Here is a 20318-nt window from a genome sequence, read left to right as displayed (position 1 = left end):
AATCAGTTTCTTCAAAAGAAGTCATAGAAGCCTCATTGTCGAGGCATGTCTAACTCAAACAGAAAAAGCACTGTACGGCTTGAAACTTCAACGCATATCATGTGAAGATAATGCTAAAATGAATGAATTTAGCATTCTATCCTTCATTGTCTTGAATGATAGAGCTTAGCCCAGACAGGACCCATTTTCAGCTCCTTCCAGGAGTCATTACTTTGCACTAAGCATCCACACTCACTCCCTCTTTCCCAGCAGCACCTATCCCGTAAACTAACCGCGAGAACTTGATGGAAATGGCCACAAAACAGAGAAAAGTGCCTGGACCCCAGAGGCATCATACTCATGACCTTTAACACATTTAATTAGCCAACTGTATTTTACCCAACTCCAGCTGGGTGATGACCCAGCTTAGGAAATGGGTACTTCCAGTTTCTACAATTCTCCAATAATGGAGAGCTACTTTGTATTACTATTTGTAAGATAAAGTCACTGTATGCGTATTTGACTAAGGAGTTGCCGTGAAAATTCATGAATTCAAGGAAAAATAAAATGAGCAAGTTCTCTATTGCACATGGAGGTGAATGCCAGCCCCATGCAAACAGGCTTCACCATCACCACACAGAAGGTCCCGGGAGATATGGTGAGACCACAAAGCTCCAAAGAGCCTCAGTAACTCAAACAAACGAGATAAGCACTTTGCCATATAAGCATGAAAATCGATGGAAAGAAGCGATAATTTGGTAGGTGGAAGCAGGAACCCTCCCACCCTCTCCCAAAGCAGACAGTCCAGAGAGACGGCAAGTGTTGTAGTTACCCAGGTGCACACGGGAGCCAGACTCAGCTCAGTTTGAACCCTGACTCTCCAAACAACGGAACACTACCAACCCTCCCATAAGACCATGGAAAGCATTAAACAATTTAGAAAATGTAAAGCACGGGTGCCTGGAACATAATAGGCATGTTTAAAAGGTTGCTATGAAGAGAGAGGTAAGGCAGCTGAGCCGGCTTGTTAAAGCTGAAACGGCAGAATATTCCAGGAATATTCCAGGACCAGAGCAACTTCCCATAGTGGCTTGACAAGCTCAAGCACTGGTGTCAGAGACAGGCTCTGTGCTTGAGCCATCACTCACCCCCGTGTGACACGGAGCAGGTGGCTCAGCCTCTTCTGACCTTTGGTTCATCCACCAGTAAAATCAGAACCCTCGAGAAAGCATGAGTGCCTCCCTCACAGGCTGTGGTGAGGACCGAGCGAGATGGTGAGTGCAGAGCGGGGAGCGCTGGGTCTGCACACAGGAAGCCCCCAGCAAATGTTACCTGCGTTCCCGTGCTCACACACACTCACAAGGAACAGCTCGTACTTACATAAGTCATGCGGGTCGAAGGGCCGAGGGGGATCTGGTTCCCAGTCATCCAGGTCTGTGTCTTCACCATCTTCCTCCTCATCTTCCTCAGTATCTTCATCCTCATCCTCATCCTCTTCCTCTTTGGCCTCCAGTCTACCCATAGGGTTCTGCAGAGTTGCCAAAGGGTCTGAACCATCCACACCCTCAATTGAAGGTAATACCTGGTTATGCACCGGTAACGAGGCCTGGACAAGGTTTAACCATAAGGTGAGCACACATTTGCTTTTACTTAGCTGGTACACACACACATACACACACACACACACACAAGACAAGGTTTTGGTGCAAGATAGTCTTCACATCAGCTCCGTTCAAGACCCTGAAGAAGAAATAGTTCCATCTCTAGGCTGTAATGGATCTGCCTTCATTTTTGCTGTTTCTGCCCCCCATCTGGGAAAGCTGATAAGAAAGCCAGGGTGCTCCCTCCTTTGATGAATGCCCTGTCTCCCCAGAGACTTCAAATACATAGTAAACCTTTCCATACCCTCTCGGTGCATGTGTAGTATTGTGTCTCAACATCTGAACCCAATTTCGAGTCGGGGGGGGTCCCTCCTGCCTTTTCAGGGTGACCACAATACAGTGTATGTAATGATCTGACCTATCTTTAACTACTTCACTTTTAAAACTACACACGTGGTACAACACCCAGTTGGTAAAATTCATGGTTAACAGCCCTCCTTTTACACACTTCAGAGAGGCTAAGGTTTTTAAGTAAAGTGAAAGAGATGCTTATTCGTTTCAGGCTAAAGTTAGTCTTTTGCAAATAAGACAAGGTGTGGAGCATATATTGGGTTACTCCTACCATATCAAATATACTAGCAAAAAATAAATGGCACCTTAAAAAGTTCCCTACCCGAATAAGTGTCACGGGGTTCTATGGGACCCCAGATTCCTTTATCCAATCTTATTTCTCCCACCCAATTAGCACCATAAATCATACTGAAGCCATGTCCCTTTCCTGTTCAATAAATAAAGTTTTTTAAATGCCTACTCTATTTTTCTTTATCTTCTCCTATGTTATTGTCCTCACCTAGAATCTTCTTCCCTCGCCAATCTTCCAAACCTGGTCGTGTTCCAGTTTCTCCATGAACCATCCCTGACCACTCTAGGCCTCCCTGACTCTCCTATGCTCTGATCCCTGTAGCATTTGGAGTCCGGAATCCTGCTCCACAACATCATTCAGCCTCTGCTCCAACATTTCATCACCTCACCAGACAGCCCGAATCATTTGGGATTGTTCAGTGACGGTTCTGTGGGGTCAAGATCTCCCCATGTGCATCTTCATGCAGTGGGCAGGACCTGCACCTTGCCCCTCTAGGGAAACAGAATCCGTGAAGACACAAAAGTCTCCAAATATTTCAAGACCAAAACCCCTAATTCGTTCAATCATTTTTCACATGGCCCAATTTCCAGATCCCTCATCATCCTGTTGTCTTCGTTTATTCCTTAATGGATTCCATATTTTTTAATGAATATGGCTTCAGATTACATTAGCATTTGTGGCAGCCATTGTTCTACTGCTGATCCAGTTTGAACTGGCAAATAACTAAAGTCCCTGAGTCCTTTTTCCTCTCACATTGTGCTATTAAACCATTTTACTCCGCTTCATGTCTTAAACAGCTGATTTTTTACTTAAGTGTGTGTGTGTGTGTGTGTGTGTGGAGGGGAGGGGATTTTGCATTTATCACTAGTATATTTCATTTTACCACTTGTTCTGTTCTTCCAATCTGCCAAGATCTTTTAGAATCTTGATTCTGACATATCACATATTAGCTATCCCTCACAGCTTTGTATCCGTTGCCAAACACCATCTAGATTTCAATTAGTATGCATTTTCCTGTGAGCCTTCTTGCCTGGCCAACTGCACCTCAAGGAAGTAGACCAGGGGCTTTGAAGCCAAACAGACTTGGATCAAAATCCTGGCCCTACCACTTGGCAAGTGAATAAACTCTGAATCTCAGTTTCTTTATCTGTAAAATGGACACAGTAATACGTACGGCATCAGTTGCTCTGAAGATTAAGTGACACAGTATGTACGTGAGGCCGGTAGTAGAGAATCTGGCATTTAGTAAGTGTTTAATATTAGTAAGAATCGATTACTATTATCATAAGTTCTTTAAGAACCAAGATATCACATACGTCCTCTACAACCTTACAAGACAGCCGAGCACGTGGCAGGGATTCAATGCAGATTCATTTGTAGAAATATGTTTAGCCCTTTAGGAAATGACATCAATCCCTTTAGGCGTGTAAAAGAACTCTCCTGTTTTCACAGAAAACCCTTTTTCAGTTGTGCTTCTAAGAACTTCTTAAACTCGGGGCGCCTGGGTGGCTCAGTTGGTTAAGCAACTGCCTTCAGCTCAGGTCATGATCCTGGAGTCCCGGGATCGAGTCCCACATCGGGCTCCCTGCTCAGTGGGGAGTCTGCTTCTCCCTCTGATCCTCCCCCCTCATGCTCTCTGTCTCCCATTCTCTCTCTCAGATAAATAAATAAAATCTTTAAAAAAAAAAAAAAAAAAAGAACTTCTTAAACTCCATGAAGAAAGAGTACTGTGTGTGTTTACAGAATCTGACCTGCCCGGCAGCTGAAGACCACTGCCCGACATCGGAAATGCTCAGAGAGCGGCTAGAACAGTTACCTCAAAATAGCATGCGCGTGTTTAAACACGCATCCATTTAACCCGGAGCCAGACTCCTATGTGACATTCCGTCTCTGGCTCAGGGCCTTTTAGAGGCTTGATATAAGAGGACAAAATTCTGGGAGATGCTTCAGCATCAACAAAAACAGAATAAAATACCCACAGAAGTGAGACTCAACAAGGAAAAGAGCAGGAGAGTTCTGGCAATGAAACCTCGGGTGCCATCGCGCACCCCCCCGCCGCACCCCCACCTGATCCTGCCACTAAGCTATTCTTGCTGTCTCAGAGCACGGGTCTGTTCTCACCCCTTCATTCTAAGCCACTTAAATTTCAGGCCAGCGTTCGTGATGAATGTTATCACACACTGAACAAACTAAAGCATATATATCCACCTCGACTCCTCATACGTTCTTTATCACTTTGCAGAGCCAACCGAGAAGAATGAATTCAGTAACCCAGAGTCATCCCAGTGAGGCTGTGATGTATTTTTTTTCCCAACAGATGCTGCTAGAAAGACTGCGGTTAGACAAGGTTACTGCTGGCTTCCCACCGCTGCTGAGAAAGCTGACGTTGAAACAGTACCAACAACCTCCTCCGTCCCCGTGCTGGAGCTCTCCTGAAAGGCCGTAGCAAAGACACGGCCTGAAACACTTCAGCATTATCTTGAAGAACTGATGCTAAAGCAGAGGTTGCGTGTAGACCAGAACCACGTGAGCTACCATTAGAAAGGGATAAAGGGGTTAATGATAATCACATCTAGGTAACCACTGTGTATTTCTAGGGAGCACGGACCTTAACGCACAGTGGGCACGCCTCACGCATTTGTTTAATTAATAATCCCAGTTCGACTGACATTTCTGGGGAGGGAGGCATGTACTGAAATTCCTTTGAGGCCAGGTAACATTGCCACACAGCTCCTAAGTGACAGAGATGAAATTCAAATTCTGACTCTGCCCTGCCTTTTCCACTGCATCACAAGGGCCCCTATGGAGTTAAGTCTGTCCAAGGAGGGCACAGAGGGGGTAAACATCACACACACGCCTTGAATACCAGAGCAACAAGGTAACCACACCTGCTCCTGAGGCACCAGCCGGGCAGCAAGGAGGTGAGCTACCTGGGCCAATTTCACTTAGAGGAAGTGAAGAGGCAACAAAAATGTTAATCCTGTGCCCTTTGTCATGCACGATAAAACACGGCAAAAGGAAAAAGAATTTGTTAAACTTATGGTACACTTTCTCCTTCCCACTTAATACCACTCTCTGTAATTATTTCTGAAATTACATAATGCATTGCAGGATACAATTTATCTGAGAAGTGAAATATGAAACTACATTGGACAGCAGCAAACACAACAGAATGCTTCTGGATTCCTACTGAGACCAATTATCAGTGTAGCATATTTCCTTCTCAGTGTGTGGGGAGTCACACATGTTCACTCTCAGAAACAAAGGGGAGACTGTGCTTCTAGGGCTGGAGACTGCCAGTGCCTTTCTTAAGAGCAAGAGGGTGCATATAGGAAAAAGGCTTCAAATGCATTTTGCCACCACTATAAACAATTGAAAATAGGAACCTTTTAGCTAAGGGCGGGGTCCGGGGGGCGGCAGGGGGGTGGGGGGAGAAACACCCATCATCTGTGTTGAACTCTCACTCTAACTTTCTGTCCAGAATTTTTCCAGGTCACAGAATACACTGACAATCTCGGAGGTATTTATTGTAGCCAGAAATAAAAACCGTGCTGGTTGAAAGGAAACAGCAGTAAGGTAATACTAAGCCAATAGTTACACTGCCTTGTAATGCCAGGGTTCATAGAGCTATCTGACTACAAAACATGAAACGAGCAGATTGTTTCTGGAGATTAAAGAAGATGAAGGGCTCTTTGAGGTGCTAGCGGCGGCAAAAGTTCTAATTAAAGCCATGCCTTAATATTAAAACAACAAAATGCCATTTTGCCTAACAGATTGGCCAAGTTTTAAAAGAATGCAAATACTCAGTGTGGCAAGGGTGAGTGGAAATAGGCATTCTCATGTATTGTTGGTGGGAATGTAAATTTTTTCAGCATCTGAAAAGCCATTTTGAAAGTCTTATCAAAGTAACTTTCCCCTTTGGGGCGCCTGGGTGGCTCAGTCGTTAAGCGTCTGCCTTCAGCTCAGGTCATGATTCCAGGTCCTGGGATCGAGCCCCGCATCGGGCTCCCTGCTCTCCGGGAAGCCTGCTTCTCCCTCTCCCACTCCCCCTGCTTGTGTTCCCTCTCTCGCTGTGTCTCTCTCTCTCTATCAAATAAATAAATAAAATCTTTAAAAAAAAAAAAAAGTAACTTTCCCCTTTATAATAACACATTTCAAACATGTATCAATCAGGGAGAATAGTATAATAAACCTCACGCACCCATCACTCAGCTTCGATAATTATCAACTCATGGCTAACCTTATGTCAACTATTCTCCCACCCACTCTCCCCTCTCACTGGATTATTTTGAAAAAAACCTCAGACATATATTTTCATCCATAAATGGCTTAGTAGATATCTTGAAAGGAAAAGAACTTACGTATTTTATGTATTACCATATCTAAAAAAACCAATCATTCTTTAGTATCATCAAATATCTAGTAGGTGTTAGAATTTCCCCAATTATCTCATACTGCTGTTTTTAACAGTTAGTTTGTTGAAATCCGGCCCCAAACAAGGTCCACAAATCGCATCTGACTGACATGTCTGTGAAGTCTCCTTGAATCTGTAAATTCCCATTCCCCTTCTTTCCCGTCACAATTTACATGTGGAAGAAACTAGGCCACCTGTCCTACAGATCTTCCCACAGTCAGACTTTGCTGATTGCATTCCTGTGTGTCTTTTACTTGTTCCATTCTGTCTACTGTGCTTCCTGTAAGCTGGAAGCGGAATCTGGAGACTCAATCAGATTCAGGTTCAGTTTTTTGGGAGGAATACTTCATATGTGGTAAAATGCAATAGGAGGTACACAACACCAGGAGGCCTATAATGAATGGTTCTCTCTTAGTGGTTTTTTTTTTGTTTTTTTTTTTTAAAGATTTTATTTATTTGACAGAGAGAGACACAGCGAGAGAGGGAACACAAGCAGGGGGAGTGAGAGAGGGAGAAGCAGGCTTCCCACCGAGCAGGGAGCCCGATGCGGGGCTCGATCCCAGGACCCTAGGATCATGACCTGAGCCGAAGGCAGACGCTTAACGACTGAGCCACCCAGGCGCCCCTCTCTTAGTGGGATTAATGTCCACAGGGTGAGGTTGATCCATCCATTATAAAGTGCCTCATCAGCTTTTTCCTGATCGTTTCAGACTGTTCTTGATGATCATTGCCTAGATCCCCATTTCATTAGGAAATGAAAAATGGTGATTTCCCAAGCCAATCATCCCTTCTTTATTTATTAGTTGGAATGCTTTTATAAAGGAATTTCCTGCATCAAGTAATTGTTTACCTGAGTACATTCAGAGAGAAAGGCTGGATTTCTTCCCATCATTTACCAGTTTTTTGAATAATGTGGTGGTCCTGCAGCACCTCAAAGATTGACCGATGAGTTATTTCTTTTAATATTAGTATAAACTTATGGATTTTAAATATATTTAATGCACTTCAATCTATTGTAGATATTTTCCTGTTTTTACAGGTCAAATGCCCCATTTTGGCCCTTTCAAGATGGATCATGAGTTCTTTCCATTGAACCCCAGAAGTTTTCACTAACTTCCTTGCATTCCGATAAGACATGACATTTCAGGCACGTCCTGTATATTTCATGCCCCAGAGCTAGAATCTGCCATTTGCCTAAGTAGCCCTGATTCCTTTCACTGGAAAATTGTATTAGAGACCACACTGGCTCATTGCTACTGGACTGAAGACTCTGGCTAAACGTTTTCAGTGGCCCAAACTAGAAAATATATGTTTTAAGAGAAAACACATCATGAGTTCATGCTGATATTCTAATTCAGATTTAGGATTCTGGATTTTTATTTAATTTGTTTGAGTTTTACATTTGTATCTTTTTTCACTCTCACACAAAATCTTGATTCTTAAATAATTTTGAATATGAATACCTCTAGTCTCTATCATGTCTTTTTGGGGAATTTATTCTAAGGAAATAAGCTAATATGACATCTATGGCAATGTTCTATACAGTAGCAAAAAAAAAGGAAATAACATACATATAAAACAATAAACAGAATATAAACAATAGTAAGCTCTTATAATAGAATACTGGACAGTCAATGATGAGATATAGATTTTCAGGATGCTATTAAAAGAAAAAAATCAAGATGAAAGCTACCTTTGTTTTCTGTTTGTTTGTTTTTTTAATGAGATATAATTGACATATCATATTAGTTTCAGGTGTACAACATAATGATTTAATATTTGGAAGCTACTTTAAAAGAAAAAAATCAAAAAGAAAAGAAAAGCAATCTAATACTGCGGCTGAAAACAGAATGGACTACTGAATAAATATGAAAAACCCCAAACAAAGTATTAGCACATCAAATCCAAATTCAGACACATAGGAAAAGGATTAAACAGAGCTTATTCCAGTGCATGGCTGGCTTAATTTGTAAATAGCAATTAATATAATTCACCATATTAACAGAAAAGGGGAGAAAAAGCTCAACAGATTCAGAAAAAACATTTCATAAAAGTCAATATCCATGAATAATAATCAATATCAATTAATAATAAACACTCATTAAAAATTAGAAATAAAGAGAACTTTCTTCAGCTGCTTAAGGGTATTTTTACAAAAATCCCACACTGCACATCATTCTTAATAGTAAAAATCCTCTGAGAGCAGGAAGGAAAAAAAAAGAAACCTACTAGCACTACTTCTGTCCAACAATATATTAGAGATCCCACCAAAAGACAAAAGAGGGAACAAAAAAGAAATAAAATTAAAAGATATAAGGTTTGGGAAGGACTGAAAAGAAAGAAAACTGTCAGTATCCACAGACAACATGACTAATTATCAAGAAAATCCAAAATAAAAGTTAAAAAATGAAAAATTTAAAAATTATACCACTTATAATACCATCAAAACACACCAAATATCTAGGAATAAATCTATTGAAAGATGTGTAAGACCTCTACCCAAAGACAATTTTTTAACTTTTATTTTAAACTTAGGGATATATCATGTTCACAGATTGGAGGACTCAAAATTATAAAGACGGCAATTCTTCACAAACTGATTCATAGATACAATGAAATTCCACTGGAAATCCTGCAGGACTTTTGTGGAAACTTCCAGGTTGATTCTAACATGTATATGGAAAAGCAAAGGGCCAAGAAACTCTCAAAGAACAAAGTGGAGAAAGGATCACAGTCTTGAATATATATTGTGGTACATTCATAAAACTGAATACTAGATATCAATAAAACTAGAAGGAAACAAAACCCCACAGCTACACTCCGCAACAGGAAGGGATCTCCCCTAGCATCACGTTGAACAAGAGAAGCTACAAAGAAAGGAAATGGTATTTCCATTTATATACAGTTCAAAACCATGGAAAATTAATCTATGATGTTAGCAAGCAGGAGAGTAGTGATCTTTGAGGAGAAAGGAAGGAGAAGTGATTAGGGGGAAGCAAAAGGCTGGCTTTTAGGAGCTGGGAATGTTCTCTTGTTTAATCTGAGGGCTGGTTATACCGCATGCTCACTTCATGATAGATCATTGCGTTATATGCTTACAATCTTTGGCACTTTTCTATATGTATGTTAATTAAAAAGTGAGACACAGTAAGAAAATGGTGAACATAAAGGAAACTACACAAATAACATGGAAAAGAATAGATATAATAATGATTATAGGGGCACCTGGGTGGCTCACTCAGTTAAGTGTCTGCCTTCGGCTCTGGTCACGATCCCAGGGTCCTGGGATGGAGCCCCACATCCGGCTCCCTGCTCAGCGGGAAGCCCGCTTCTCCCTCTCCCTCTGCCTCTCCCCCTGGCTTGTGCTCTCTCTCTCTTGCTCACACTCTCTCTCAAATAAATAAATAAAATCTTTTAAGAAAATGATTATAGAGGGATGCGTCAGTGGCTCAGTCAGTTAAGCATCTGACTCTTGATTTCAGCTCAGGTCATGATCTCAGGGTCCCTGGGATGGAGCCCCACGTCAGGCTCTGGGCTCAGAGGGGTGTCTGCTTGAGATGTTCTCTCTCCCTCTCCCTTTGCCCCTCACCCCACTCATGCGTTCACACTCGCTCTCTCTCACTCATTCTCCCTCTAAAATAAATGAATCTTTAAAAAAAGAAATGATTATCAAATTAAACTGAAAAGATTTTCAAAGGTCTGACAGATGAAAACTTTCCTGAAATAAAGTCTTAACCTATACACGAAAAGACACATACTGTCCTAGGAAATTCTGATTCATATGCTGGTGAAGTCATTAGACTACCAAGAAAAACTTCAAGGATAAAGAAAGTATCAAGCAGGCATTAAGGTAGAAAAGGAATGAGGAAAATAAGTTGGACTCAAGATTTCTACAAATTAGGGCGCCTGGGTGGCTCAGTCAGTTAAGCAGCTGCCTTTGGCTAAGGTCATGATCCCAGGGTCCTGGGATCGAATCCCACATCGGGCTCCCTGCTCAGCGGGGAGCCTGCTTCTCCCTCTGCCGGCCGCTACCCCTGCTTGTGCTCTCTCTCTGACAAATAAATAAAATATTTAAAAAAAAAAAAAAGATTTCTACAAATTAAATGCCAGCAGAGAATGGAGCAAAACTCTAAATAACCGTGGTTACTGAACAGGTCATAAATTTATTAGTCACAATAATCATGCACCTAACGACCCAGAAGAGTGAAGAGGAGAGTGGGAGGAAGTGTCCGTGTGCTAATGCCCTTGTCATCACAGCACGAGCCAAGCACAACACAGGACTGATGCTTAAGTGCAGTTTAGAGAATATGATGACTCCAACCTCCTTCACTTTCACCTGAATTTCTTTTTCTTCTGCTCAAGTAAATTAAAGCATTTAGATTAATAACAGCATTTAGAGCACAACATCATTCCCCCCCCAAGCTTATCTTTATTTGTATGTCTGGAATAATAGTTACCAACTACTAACTTAATGAGGATATTTCTAGGCAGAATTTGTTTGTTTGGAATCTATTTTATGTACTTTTTTTTCCACATTGTTTCAACTTTTTATGAAAAAAAATTATTACTCCAAAAATGAGTGAATGAACTAATCATCTATGAAAGACAAAGGGATTTTTTTTATTTTTTTCTTGCCGAATTGTCAAAACTAATTAAACCTATCCACTGCACAATATTCACAGAAATGTGCATGATTTGTTTTTTCAAGCATATACCTAATTATTACAAAATTATTAAAATAAAATAACACTGCTATAGACTGTCTCTCCCCAAAATTTATATTTTGAAAGCTAATCCCCAAAGCTGAAACTAATATAACACCATATGTTTAACTACACAGAGAATTAAAATAAAATTAAAATTGGGGCACCTGGGTGGCTCAGTTGGTTAAGCATCTATCTGCCTTCGGCTCAGGTCATGATCCCAGGGTCCTGGGATCGAGCCCCGCATCGGGCTCCCTGCTCAGTTAGGAGCCTGATTCTCCCTCTCCCTCTGCCTGCCACTCCCCCTGCTTGTGCTCTCTCTCTGTCAAATAAATAAATTCTTTAAAATTAAATTAAAATTAAAATAAAGAAAGCTAACCCTTGGGGCACCTGGGTGGCTCAGTCGGTTAATCATCTGCCTTCGGCTCAGGTCATGATCCCCAGGTCCTGGGATCGAGCCCCACATCGGGCTCCTTACTCAGTGAAGAGTCTGCTTCTCCCTCTCCTCACCGTTCCTGCTCTCTCTCTCCCTCTCAAATAAATAAAGTCTTAAAAGAAAGAAAAGAAAAGAAAGCTAATCCTCACTGTGATGGTATTAGGCGGGGCCTCTGAGAGGTGATTAGGTATTGAAGGTGGAGCCCTCATGAATGGGATTAGCATCCTTAACAAAAACCCAGACTCCTGGCTGGGTCAGTCTGTAAAGCATGTGACTCTTGATCTTGGGGTCATGAGTTTAAGCCCCATGTTGGGTGTGGAGCCTACTTAAAAAATAGAAAAAAAATTAAAATTAAAAAAAAGAAGCCCCATAGAGCTCACTTGCCCCTTCTTCAGTCATGTGTGGCCTGAGCAAGAAGACTGCTGACTATGAACCAGGAAGTAAGCCCGCACCAGAATCTGCCAGCCTCTTGATCTTGGACTTCCCCCCTCCAGAACTATGAGAAATAAATTTCTATTGTTCATAAGCCATCCAGTGTATTGTATTTCTATTACAGCAGCCTAAACAGATTAAGACAAATGCTCATTCAGGTTCACGGATGCCACAAGATTGTAGATTACTATCAATCAGGAATAAATTTAACCGAAAGTTATATGACAAAGACTCCTCAGAATTCTCTCCAGATTTCATAAATAATATTAACAAAACTACTGTTCACTTTTCAAATTTTAAAATGGATGTATCTGAATCATCTAACCAAAAAAAATTTAAATGCACAAAGTGCTTGCTAATGGGAATTTACTTGATAATCACTCATGACACTCAGTGGTACAGCTAAATAATAGTCATACTAGCCAGCATGAAAATAAAACTTATTTGGATCCATAGTCCCTTTATAGTAAGACCGAGGGTATCTAGCTTCTATATCTTCTTTATCACTTTCACAATCTGGAGGAAAACAAGGAAGAAATCCCTCAAAGTCAAATAGGATGTATTAGAAATATGGATAAAAGGAAAGAAACGTTTTAAAAGAAAAACAAAAAGGGGGCACCTAGGTGGCTCAGTCAGTTAAGCCTCCAACTCTCGATTTCGGCTCAGGTCATGATCTCACAATCGTGAGATCAAGCCCCATGTCAGGCTCTGTGCTCAGCAGAGTCCACTGGAGATTTTCTCTCTCTCCCTCTTCCTCTGCCCGAACCCCTCCCCCCCAATCGCTTGCACTCTCTCTAATAAATAAAATCTCCTAAAAATTTTTAAAAAATAAAAGAAAACTAAGAAAAATCTCAATTTTTCAGAAGCTAGAATGAGGAAGATTGCTATCAAATTTATATGTAATTTAAGCAGAAATTTTTTCAATACTTAAAAATAGACAAACTACCCAAATGTTTCCAATTTTCCAAAAAGAGACACTTATAACCTCAGGATTGTTCTTTAGAATTTGAACCAATATCCTATTAATATACTTGTTTTTTTTTAATTTCCGTGACAAATCATTTTTTTATTACCAGACTATTTCAGCATGTACTGATTATAATGTGTTAGTGTTGTTTTTCTTTGTTTTCATTAAAGGAAGTAAAGACCATTCTTAATACATAAGAAGTAGACAACCAGAGATGCAGAGTACAGAGGGTTGGGGTGGGTGGGGGGCGGGGAGGAGTGCATTCCAGGGAATGGAAAACAATAAAAAGGCAAAGAAGCAACTCATTACCTGCTGAGCTGTAGCGTCCTGTTGGACATAAGCTACCTGCCCTGGGTCTGTAAACAGAGTCTAGACGAAAGAAACAACAATAAAAAAAACCTATCAATAAATCTTTAGACAGCTTGCCTACACAGGAAAAATTATCCTGCTGCTAAGCACCAATTCTTGACAGACTTAATTCCCATATAGCTAGTAATAATCCTTCATTAATAAAGAAGATAAAGATAGTAATCTTACTTTTATTTATTTATTTTTTTTTAAGATTTTATTTATTTGCGAGAGAGAGAATGAGAGACAGAGAGCATGAGAGGGAGGAGGGTCAGAGGGAGAAGCAGACTCCCTGCCGAGCAGGGAGCCCGATGTGGGACTCGATCCCGGGACTCCAGGATCATGACCTGAGCCGAAGGCAGTCGCTTAACCAACTGAGCCACCCAGGCGCCCCGTAATCTTACTTTTAGCTAAAGCCTTTCATTCAGACGGTTCCAAAGAGATTGTATAAGTTAACCATTTCTTTTTTTTTTTTTTTTTTTTAAAGATTTTATTTATTTATTTGACAGAGAGAGACACAGCGAGAGAGGGAACACAAGCAGGGGGAGTGGGAGAAGGAGAAGCAGGCTTCCCGCGGAACAGAGAGCCCGATGTGGGGCTCGATCCCAGGACGCTGGGATCATGACCTGAGCCGAAGGCAGACGCTTAACGACTGAGCCACCCAGGCGCCCCTAAGTTAACCATTTCAACTGGCTAACGTACTTGACAATTTTACTCTTCAGCAAAATCTCTCTTGAGGTTGAATGCCACGGCGAATTAAAAAGGCATGTCACAAAAACATAAGACATGGCATGAATAAGGGTGCGTATGTTCACACATAACACTATGTATCACAGGAGTGGACCCGCGATTAAGTGAAAATGGATGGAGACATACAGACACACAGAAGACTACTATATACACAAGGATATCTTTCAAATACAAATGCACTCTCGGGCGCCTGGGTGGCTCAGTTGGTTAAGCAACTGCCTTCGGCTCAGGTCAGGATCCTGGAGTCCCTGGATCGAGTCCCACATCGGGCTCCCTGCTCGGCAGGGAGTCTGCTTCTCCCTCTGACCCTCCCCCCTCTCATGTGCTCTCTCTCTCTCTCTCATTCTCTCTGTCTCAAATAAATAAATAAAATCTTTAAAAAAAAAAAAAAATCAAATACAAATGCACTCTCATTACCAAAAAAGTAGAAGGGAAATAAACTGAATTTAATGTTCCATAGATTCATTCCTGGATAAAGTCAGTAAAATCATAATTTTTTAAAGGTCTCATCATAAACACATAATAATTTGAGTCATGGTATAGCAGAACTAACTAGAGAAGGAAAATCTTCAAAATTATTTTAGCCAGGGCACTGCAGAAAATCACCAATCCAGAAAAAATACTCTTTCCTCTAATCTGCCCAAGCCTTTAGCAAACCTAGAGGAATAAGAACTATGGTTAAGTTTTGATTCCAGAGGTACACATAAGAGAATTTCAGCCAGTTGTATGATTTCTTAGACTTGCTATTTAAAAATTATCATAAAGGGCTCAGCTGTTAAAGCATCTGCCTTCTGCTCAGGTCATGGTCCCAGGGTCCTGGGATCGAGCCCCACATCGAGCTCCCTGCTTGGCAGGAAGCCTGCTTCTCCCTCTCCCACTCCCCCTGCTTGTGTTCCGTCTCTCGCTATGTCTCTATCTGTCAAACAATAAATAAAATCTTTAAAAATAAATAAATAAATAATAATAATAAAAAACAATAAAAATTATCATAAGTCAGAAGAGCATGTGACTCTTGATCTTGGGGTTGTGAGTTTGAGCCCTACGTTGGGTACGGATTACTAAAATAAAATAAACTTAAAAAATTATCATAAGTCAGACATTTAGTAACACAATAATAAACAAAGTTGCCTACAGGACATTCGTTACATAAACTATCTGACCTTATTTTAATATAGTCAGGGGACTAAAACTAAGCAGAGGCCCTGTACCCCTGAAACAAATAATATATTATATGTTAATAAAAATTAAAAATAATTAATAAATAAATAAACTAAAGCAGAGGCATTCTAAAAGTACCATCTGACTACTTGGTGATTTCATCTTTATATAGATTTGAAAGTTATTAACTAGGGGGCCCCATTTCTTCTTGGGAGTGATTTGAGGCTCTTGATTAATATTGCATGAGGGCAAATTTTTATTACCAAGATTCCACTACAAAAGTATGGAACTTATTTTTTTTTAATATGTTTAAAAGTGCTCTGTACATTCTAAAGTGCTAACAAACTAACTAACATTTATATATTTGTGTCATGCATTTGGAAACTAACACTCCAAGTCCCTAAGAAAAAAAGAAAGTAGTCCTAATTGCACAGCTTTTACCTTTGCTTCTATTACAGTCCTATGAATCAGTCAATTATTAATAAATAGCAGTTAATAAGCCAGTAGGACTTTTTGCTTACACGTTTCACTGAAATAATCTGTATGTTTTTTCACTGATCCATCTGTGATTAAGCTATACAGAACTAAATGCATTTTTGACTTGGTTCTTGATACACAAGAAAAGTAACAAGTTGATAATCTAGTCAATGGTCACTGGGACAAGAACTCATAGGAGGCTAGTGCCCTAACATCTTATTACATTTAATTTAAATAAATAAGGCATATCTTCCTCTGCCAAGTTGGTTATAAGCCCCTGAAGAGCACAAATCTTATCTGAATCGTATCTTGCATCACCAGCACCTAGCACAGTGACTGGCGGAGAATAAACATAAGTCATTGGTGAGTTAAGCAATTAACAAACAAACTAGGAACAATAACCCTTCACATGCCTGTGCGGCTTCCACAGGATGGATGTACACCAGGGTATGCTCAGGACCGTCCACTGAAGTGTAGGAGGCACCATCTGCCGTGTACACCACCTGCTGGGGCGGACGAACCTGGTCATCGGTGTAGACAATCTGAGCCACAGTTCCGGCGTCAGGAACAAAGTGCACCTGGGGCAGAAAGCAGCAAGGATATAGCGAGTGTCCTTGTAGAACAAAACCAATCTCACAAAGATACGTGGCTGACCAAGCACAATCCACAGTGCATTTCTAAAATATCCCCAATGCAAGAAGAATGAAAATTGATACACCCTGGTCATCTACACTGTTAGTGACTTGGAGACAGGATCCAAGGACCTTGTCACTGATTTACTGCTTAATATTAGGCAACTGATATAAATTCCTCTTCGCCTCAAATGTCCAGTGCAGACATCTCTTTGGGGGGGGGGGGTCCTGAGGGGGCAGTCAGCTGATCCTGGGAATGTGACTGAAGATTCCTGGTTGACAGTATTACCGAAATACAAAATACAAATTATTCTGCAATGTAAAACAATGTCAACTCAAAAGCCAATTGCCCTCAACATGTCATAAATATTCTGCTTTACAACTAAGAGTGCCTTTCAGCAGACACATTAAAACAAGGTCACTTTCTTTCCTACGTGTTTTTTTCACGCTCCAAGGCTGTACTGACGGCATGTCTGTAACCACATGCTGAGTCAATGAATGTTACAGAACCCTTCCTTGCCAGCAAGGTACAGACACAGAAAATTCTAATCAAGTACTTTTAAGGGGTTTTGGAAAATTATTTCAGTTGTCACCAGGGTAAATAATTTTCTACCTACCAGGAACTAAAGCAGAAACTGAATGCTATAAAATGCTTTCTGGATAGTCAGCTTCAGAGGTTTGAATTCTTAAAGGCTAGCCTGGCACACAGCCTGATACTTGATATTGAACGTATGGAAGCAGATGGCCAAAGCACACATTTGGGAGAGAAATAATTTACGTGCTGATACTGAAGTTAGGTTGGAATCTTTACTCTTAGGCTACCTTGGCTTCGGACCTAACTTTTTTTTTATTTCAGTTCTCTCCAGCGGAGAGTAGTAGATTCCAAAGACGATATGAGTGAATTTAATCCCCAGAAAGAAACCTGGAGACCAAATGCAATCAAGCAGAAATAAAACAAACGTCCACTTTATACTCAGTGATTAGTCCAACTTCTACACAAATTTGATTTGTCCATGAAGATACAGTTTGTATGTTGCAAGAATTAGACTTTTAACAATTGGCACAGTTTTAAGTGCTCCAAGATAATTTTGTGACTTTAGATTTGTTCATTAACATCAAAACTTGGTCTTCATCACAGTATTTTGCTAAATCAGAGTTCCTGGCTAGGAAAAGAAACAACTGGGAAGAGGGAGAGCAATGAGGGGTGTTGAGCTCTGCTGTTTACTATCTGGTTACCTACAAAATGGTGACCCTGTTTTTTGAATGGACTACATTTTCATTCATAAACAAAATATACCAAAATACATAGCTACATGAAAGTTGTCTTCAAAATGGTTTCTATGAAAATCAGAACAGCATTCTCAGTTATTCTGCTGGAAGCATCACTAGAACATTTTTTATAAGTATTAAGACTCAGACTTTAAAATCATACTAGAAGATTAATTTTATTTACTGTAATATTTGCTATATTACTTAAATTAAATAAATGTGTATATTTAAGTGTTTCAGTGTTAACTTCCTGATTTTGATAATAATACTAAGGTTATGTAAGTTAATGAAAAACTAAATTAAAATTGCATATTTATTACAATGCTTAAAAATTAAGTTTTACACTTTGGCCAGACATGGCTCCATACGACTGCTGACTATTCCCAAAATTCAAATCTACACCAAAAAAGCAGACATTTGCCTTGGCTAAGAATAGTCAAAAGAACATGCAGCTGGTTATGATCGCAGTCCAAAAGGCAGTGATCACCCATCACAGCAGCATCTGAATAAGTGACTAGCCTCCCAAGTGGCTGCCTCAATGGGACAACTAGACCTTTACATTCTGAATTTGAAAGAAAAGAAAAGGCCACTCTATAGACGTACTTTGTACTTCATTACACACGAAGAATCAAAACCCTACACTAGGTAACATGAAAGAAACAGTCCAGTTGGAGGCTTTCAGCACCGAACACATAAAATAAAACGGGGCAGTGAAGCAAATTATGACGGCAAGTTGCGAAAATGGCAGAGAAGCCTGTGGGTGGTCGCTGAGCCCTTCTAAATCATAGTGACCCATACTGATGGAGCACTCAAAGCGCCAAAACCCTCCCTATTCCTCCCGTGCACATCTTGCAGGTCTGCTCCCCACCCCGCACCCGCCCAGCTACTCATTACTACAGAGAGTCTGCTATTTCTTTAGCAGTCAGCAAACTGTACCCAACTGAAAAACCGCTACCAACACCAAGCTGGAAAAACCACTCTTCACCTGTGCAGCATTCTCTTCATGCTCTGCAGATGTAGGCCACACGTGTGAGCTTTCATCTTTGGAATCCATCCTTCCCCCTGCTGGACAGCTCCACGTCCAGGGCACCTAGAGCCGCACGCGGCGGAGGACAGTCATCTGTCTACCACGTGCGTGTTCATGAAGGACAGAAAGACCTCTCTGCAACGTGCCTGAAAAAAAGAGAGAAAGGGAACCAAGTTCTTTAAATAGACAAATACATTTTAATAAATTACAGTTGCAACCACAAAGAGAAAAAAAAAAAGCTTTGTAAAAGATAACACACCTGGACAAAAGGGTGAAAATGGAGAAATGATTTGTAACGATCATACAATGTATTGCATGCTTGCTATGTTCTAGACACTCATCAGGTAGGTGTAACCCTCACTAAAAATACTGAAGGTCTGGGGCACCTGGCTGGCTCAGTCCGTAGAGCATGTGACTCTTGATCTCAGGGTCATGAGTTCGAGACCCACGGTGGGGGTAGAGTTTACTTAAAAAGTAAATAAATGAGTGAATAAATACTGAAGGTCAACAACATGGAATAAAATAGAAAAAAAAAAGTGCTGCAGGTATATGTCTGAGTTCTGCTGATGAGGAGAATGAGGTTCCTGGATGGTAAATGCAGCTAAGTGATGGGTTCACACCCAAGCCTGACTGCGGCACAGCCCTGATCAGCTATCCTTTGCACACTTGCTTAGATGCTGACTTCCTATACCACTTACTCGAAATGAACAGCAGAATAAAAGTCACAAAACAAGCAGAAAATGGCAGGCAGAGGAGACTGAATTTTCTGGGCCACAATCTGGTGAACACAAATGTAGACTCTGTTTCCCATTTGTTAATGCAGGATCAATTAATGAACACATCAAAAGCCTTAATAAACATCAACCTGCACTAAATCTACTCTTGAAACCTTATTCTTTTCCAAAATAGGTGTTTTAAGGAAATTAATCTTCCCTTTTGATGATGATGAAACATGGACATGTTAAGAATCATGTGAGGTTTGCTGTTTAATAGATTTGCTGTTTTGCAGCCACACGTGATATGCCTCCTCCCGCCATCCCATTAAAGCAGCGCGCATACACAGGGAAGGGAAAACTGCTCAGAACACCACTACGCCAAAGGTCAGGAAGACCACTGGCCCAGATCCAGTCAGAATTTTCCCCGTTATTAATGGAAATAAGCCAAGAAGCACATTCTTAGACTGCACAAGCTCCAAGCTCTAAACCAGAATAAGACTCAAAGAAGAAAGAAAGAAAGAAAAGACTGGAGGGGCGCCTGGGTGATGCAGGCAGTTAAGCGACCGACTCTTGGTTTCGGCTCAGGTCGTGATCTCAGGGCTGTGGGATCAAGCCCCACGGGCTTGGTGCTCTCCCCTCTCCCTCTGCCCCTCCCCCACCTCTAAAATAAATAAATAAAATCTTTAATTAAAAAAAGACTGGAATATCCAATGTCTGGCCTTACTCTGGAATACGGGAACTGCCACATCATGACTGCCTGAGAGAC

At 40.8% G+C, this 20318-nt stretch overlaps 1 protein-coding gene across 2 annotated transcripts in view; it reads right to left on the bottom strand.

Annotated features, from left to right (window-relative positions):
* The window catches only part of PRDM10 (PR/SET domain 10), a 98432-nt gene that overhangs the window by 44476 nt on the left and 33638 nt on the right, over positions 1-20318 (bottom strand). For both annotated transcript variants that reach the window (XM_036086299.2, XM_036086301.2), the window contains exons 2-5: positions 18795-18982; positions 16322-16486; positions 13485-13544; positions 1360-1585 (exon numbers count right to left, since the gene is read on the bottom strand). In XM_036086299.2, the coding sequence (XP_035942192.1) occupies positions 1360-1585; positions 13485-13544; positions 16322-16486; positions 18795-18863 (520 nt within the window). In that variant the 5' untranslated portion in view covers positions 18864-18982. The remainder of the gene's footprint in view (positions 1-1359; positions 1586-13484; positions 13545-16321; positions 16487-18794; positions 18983-20318) is intronic.

The sequence above is a fragment of the Halichoerus grypus genome, chromosome 11, assembly GCF_964656455.1.
Source record: "Halichoerus grypus chromosome 11, mHalGry1.hap1.1, whole genome shotgun sequence".
NCBI classification, from domain to species: domain Eukaryota; kingdom Metazoa; phylum Chordata; class Mammalia; order Carnivora; family Phocidae; genus Halichoerus; species Halichoerus grypus.
This window is presented reverse-complemented; position numbering and strand designations above follow the sequence as displayed.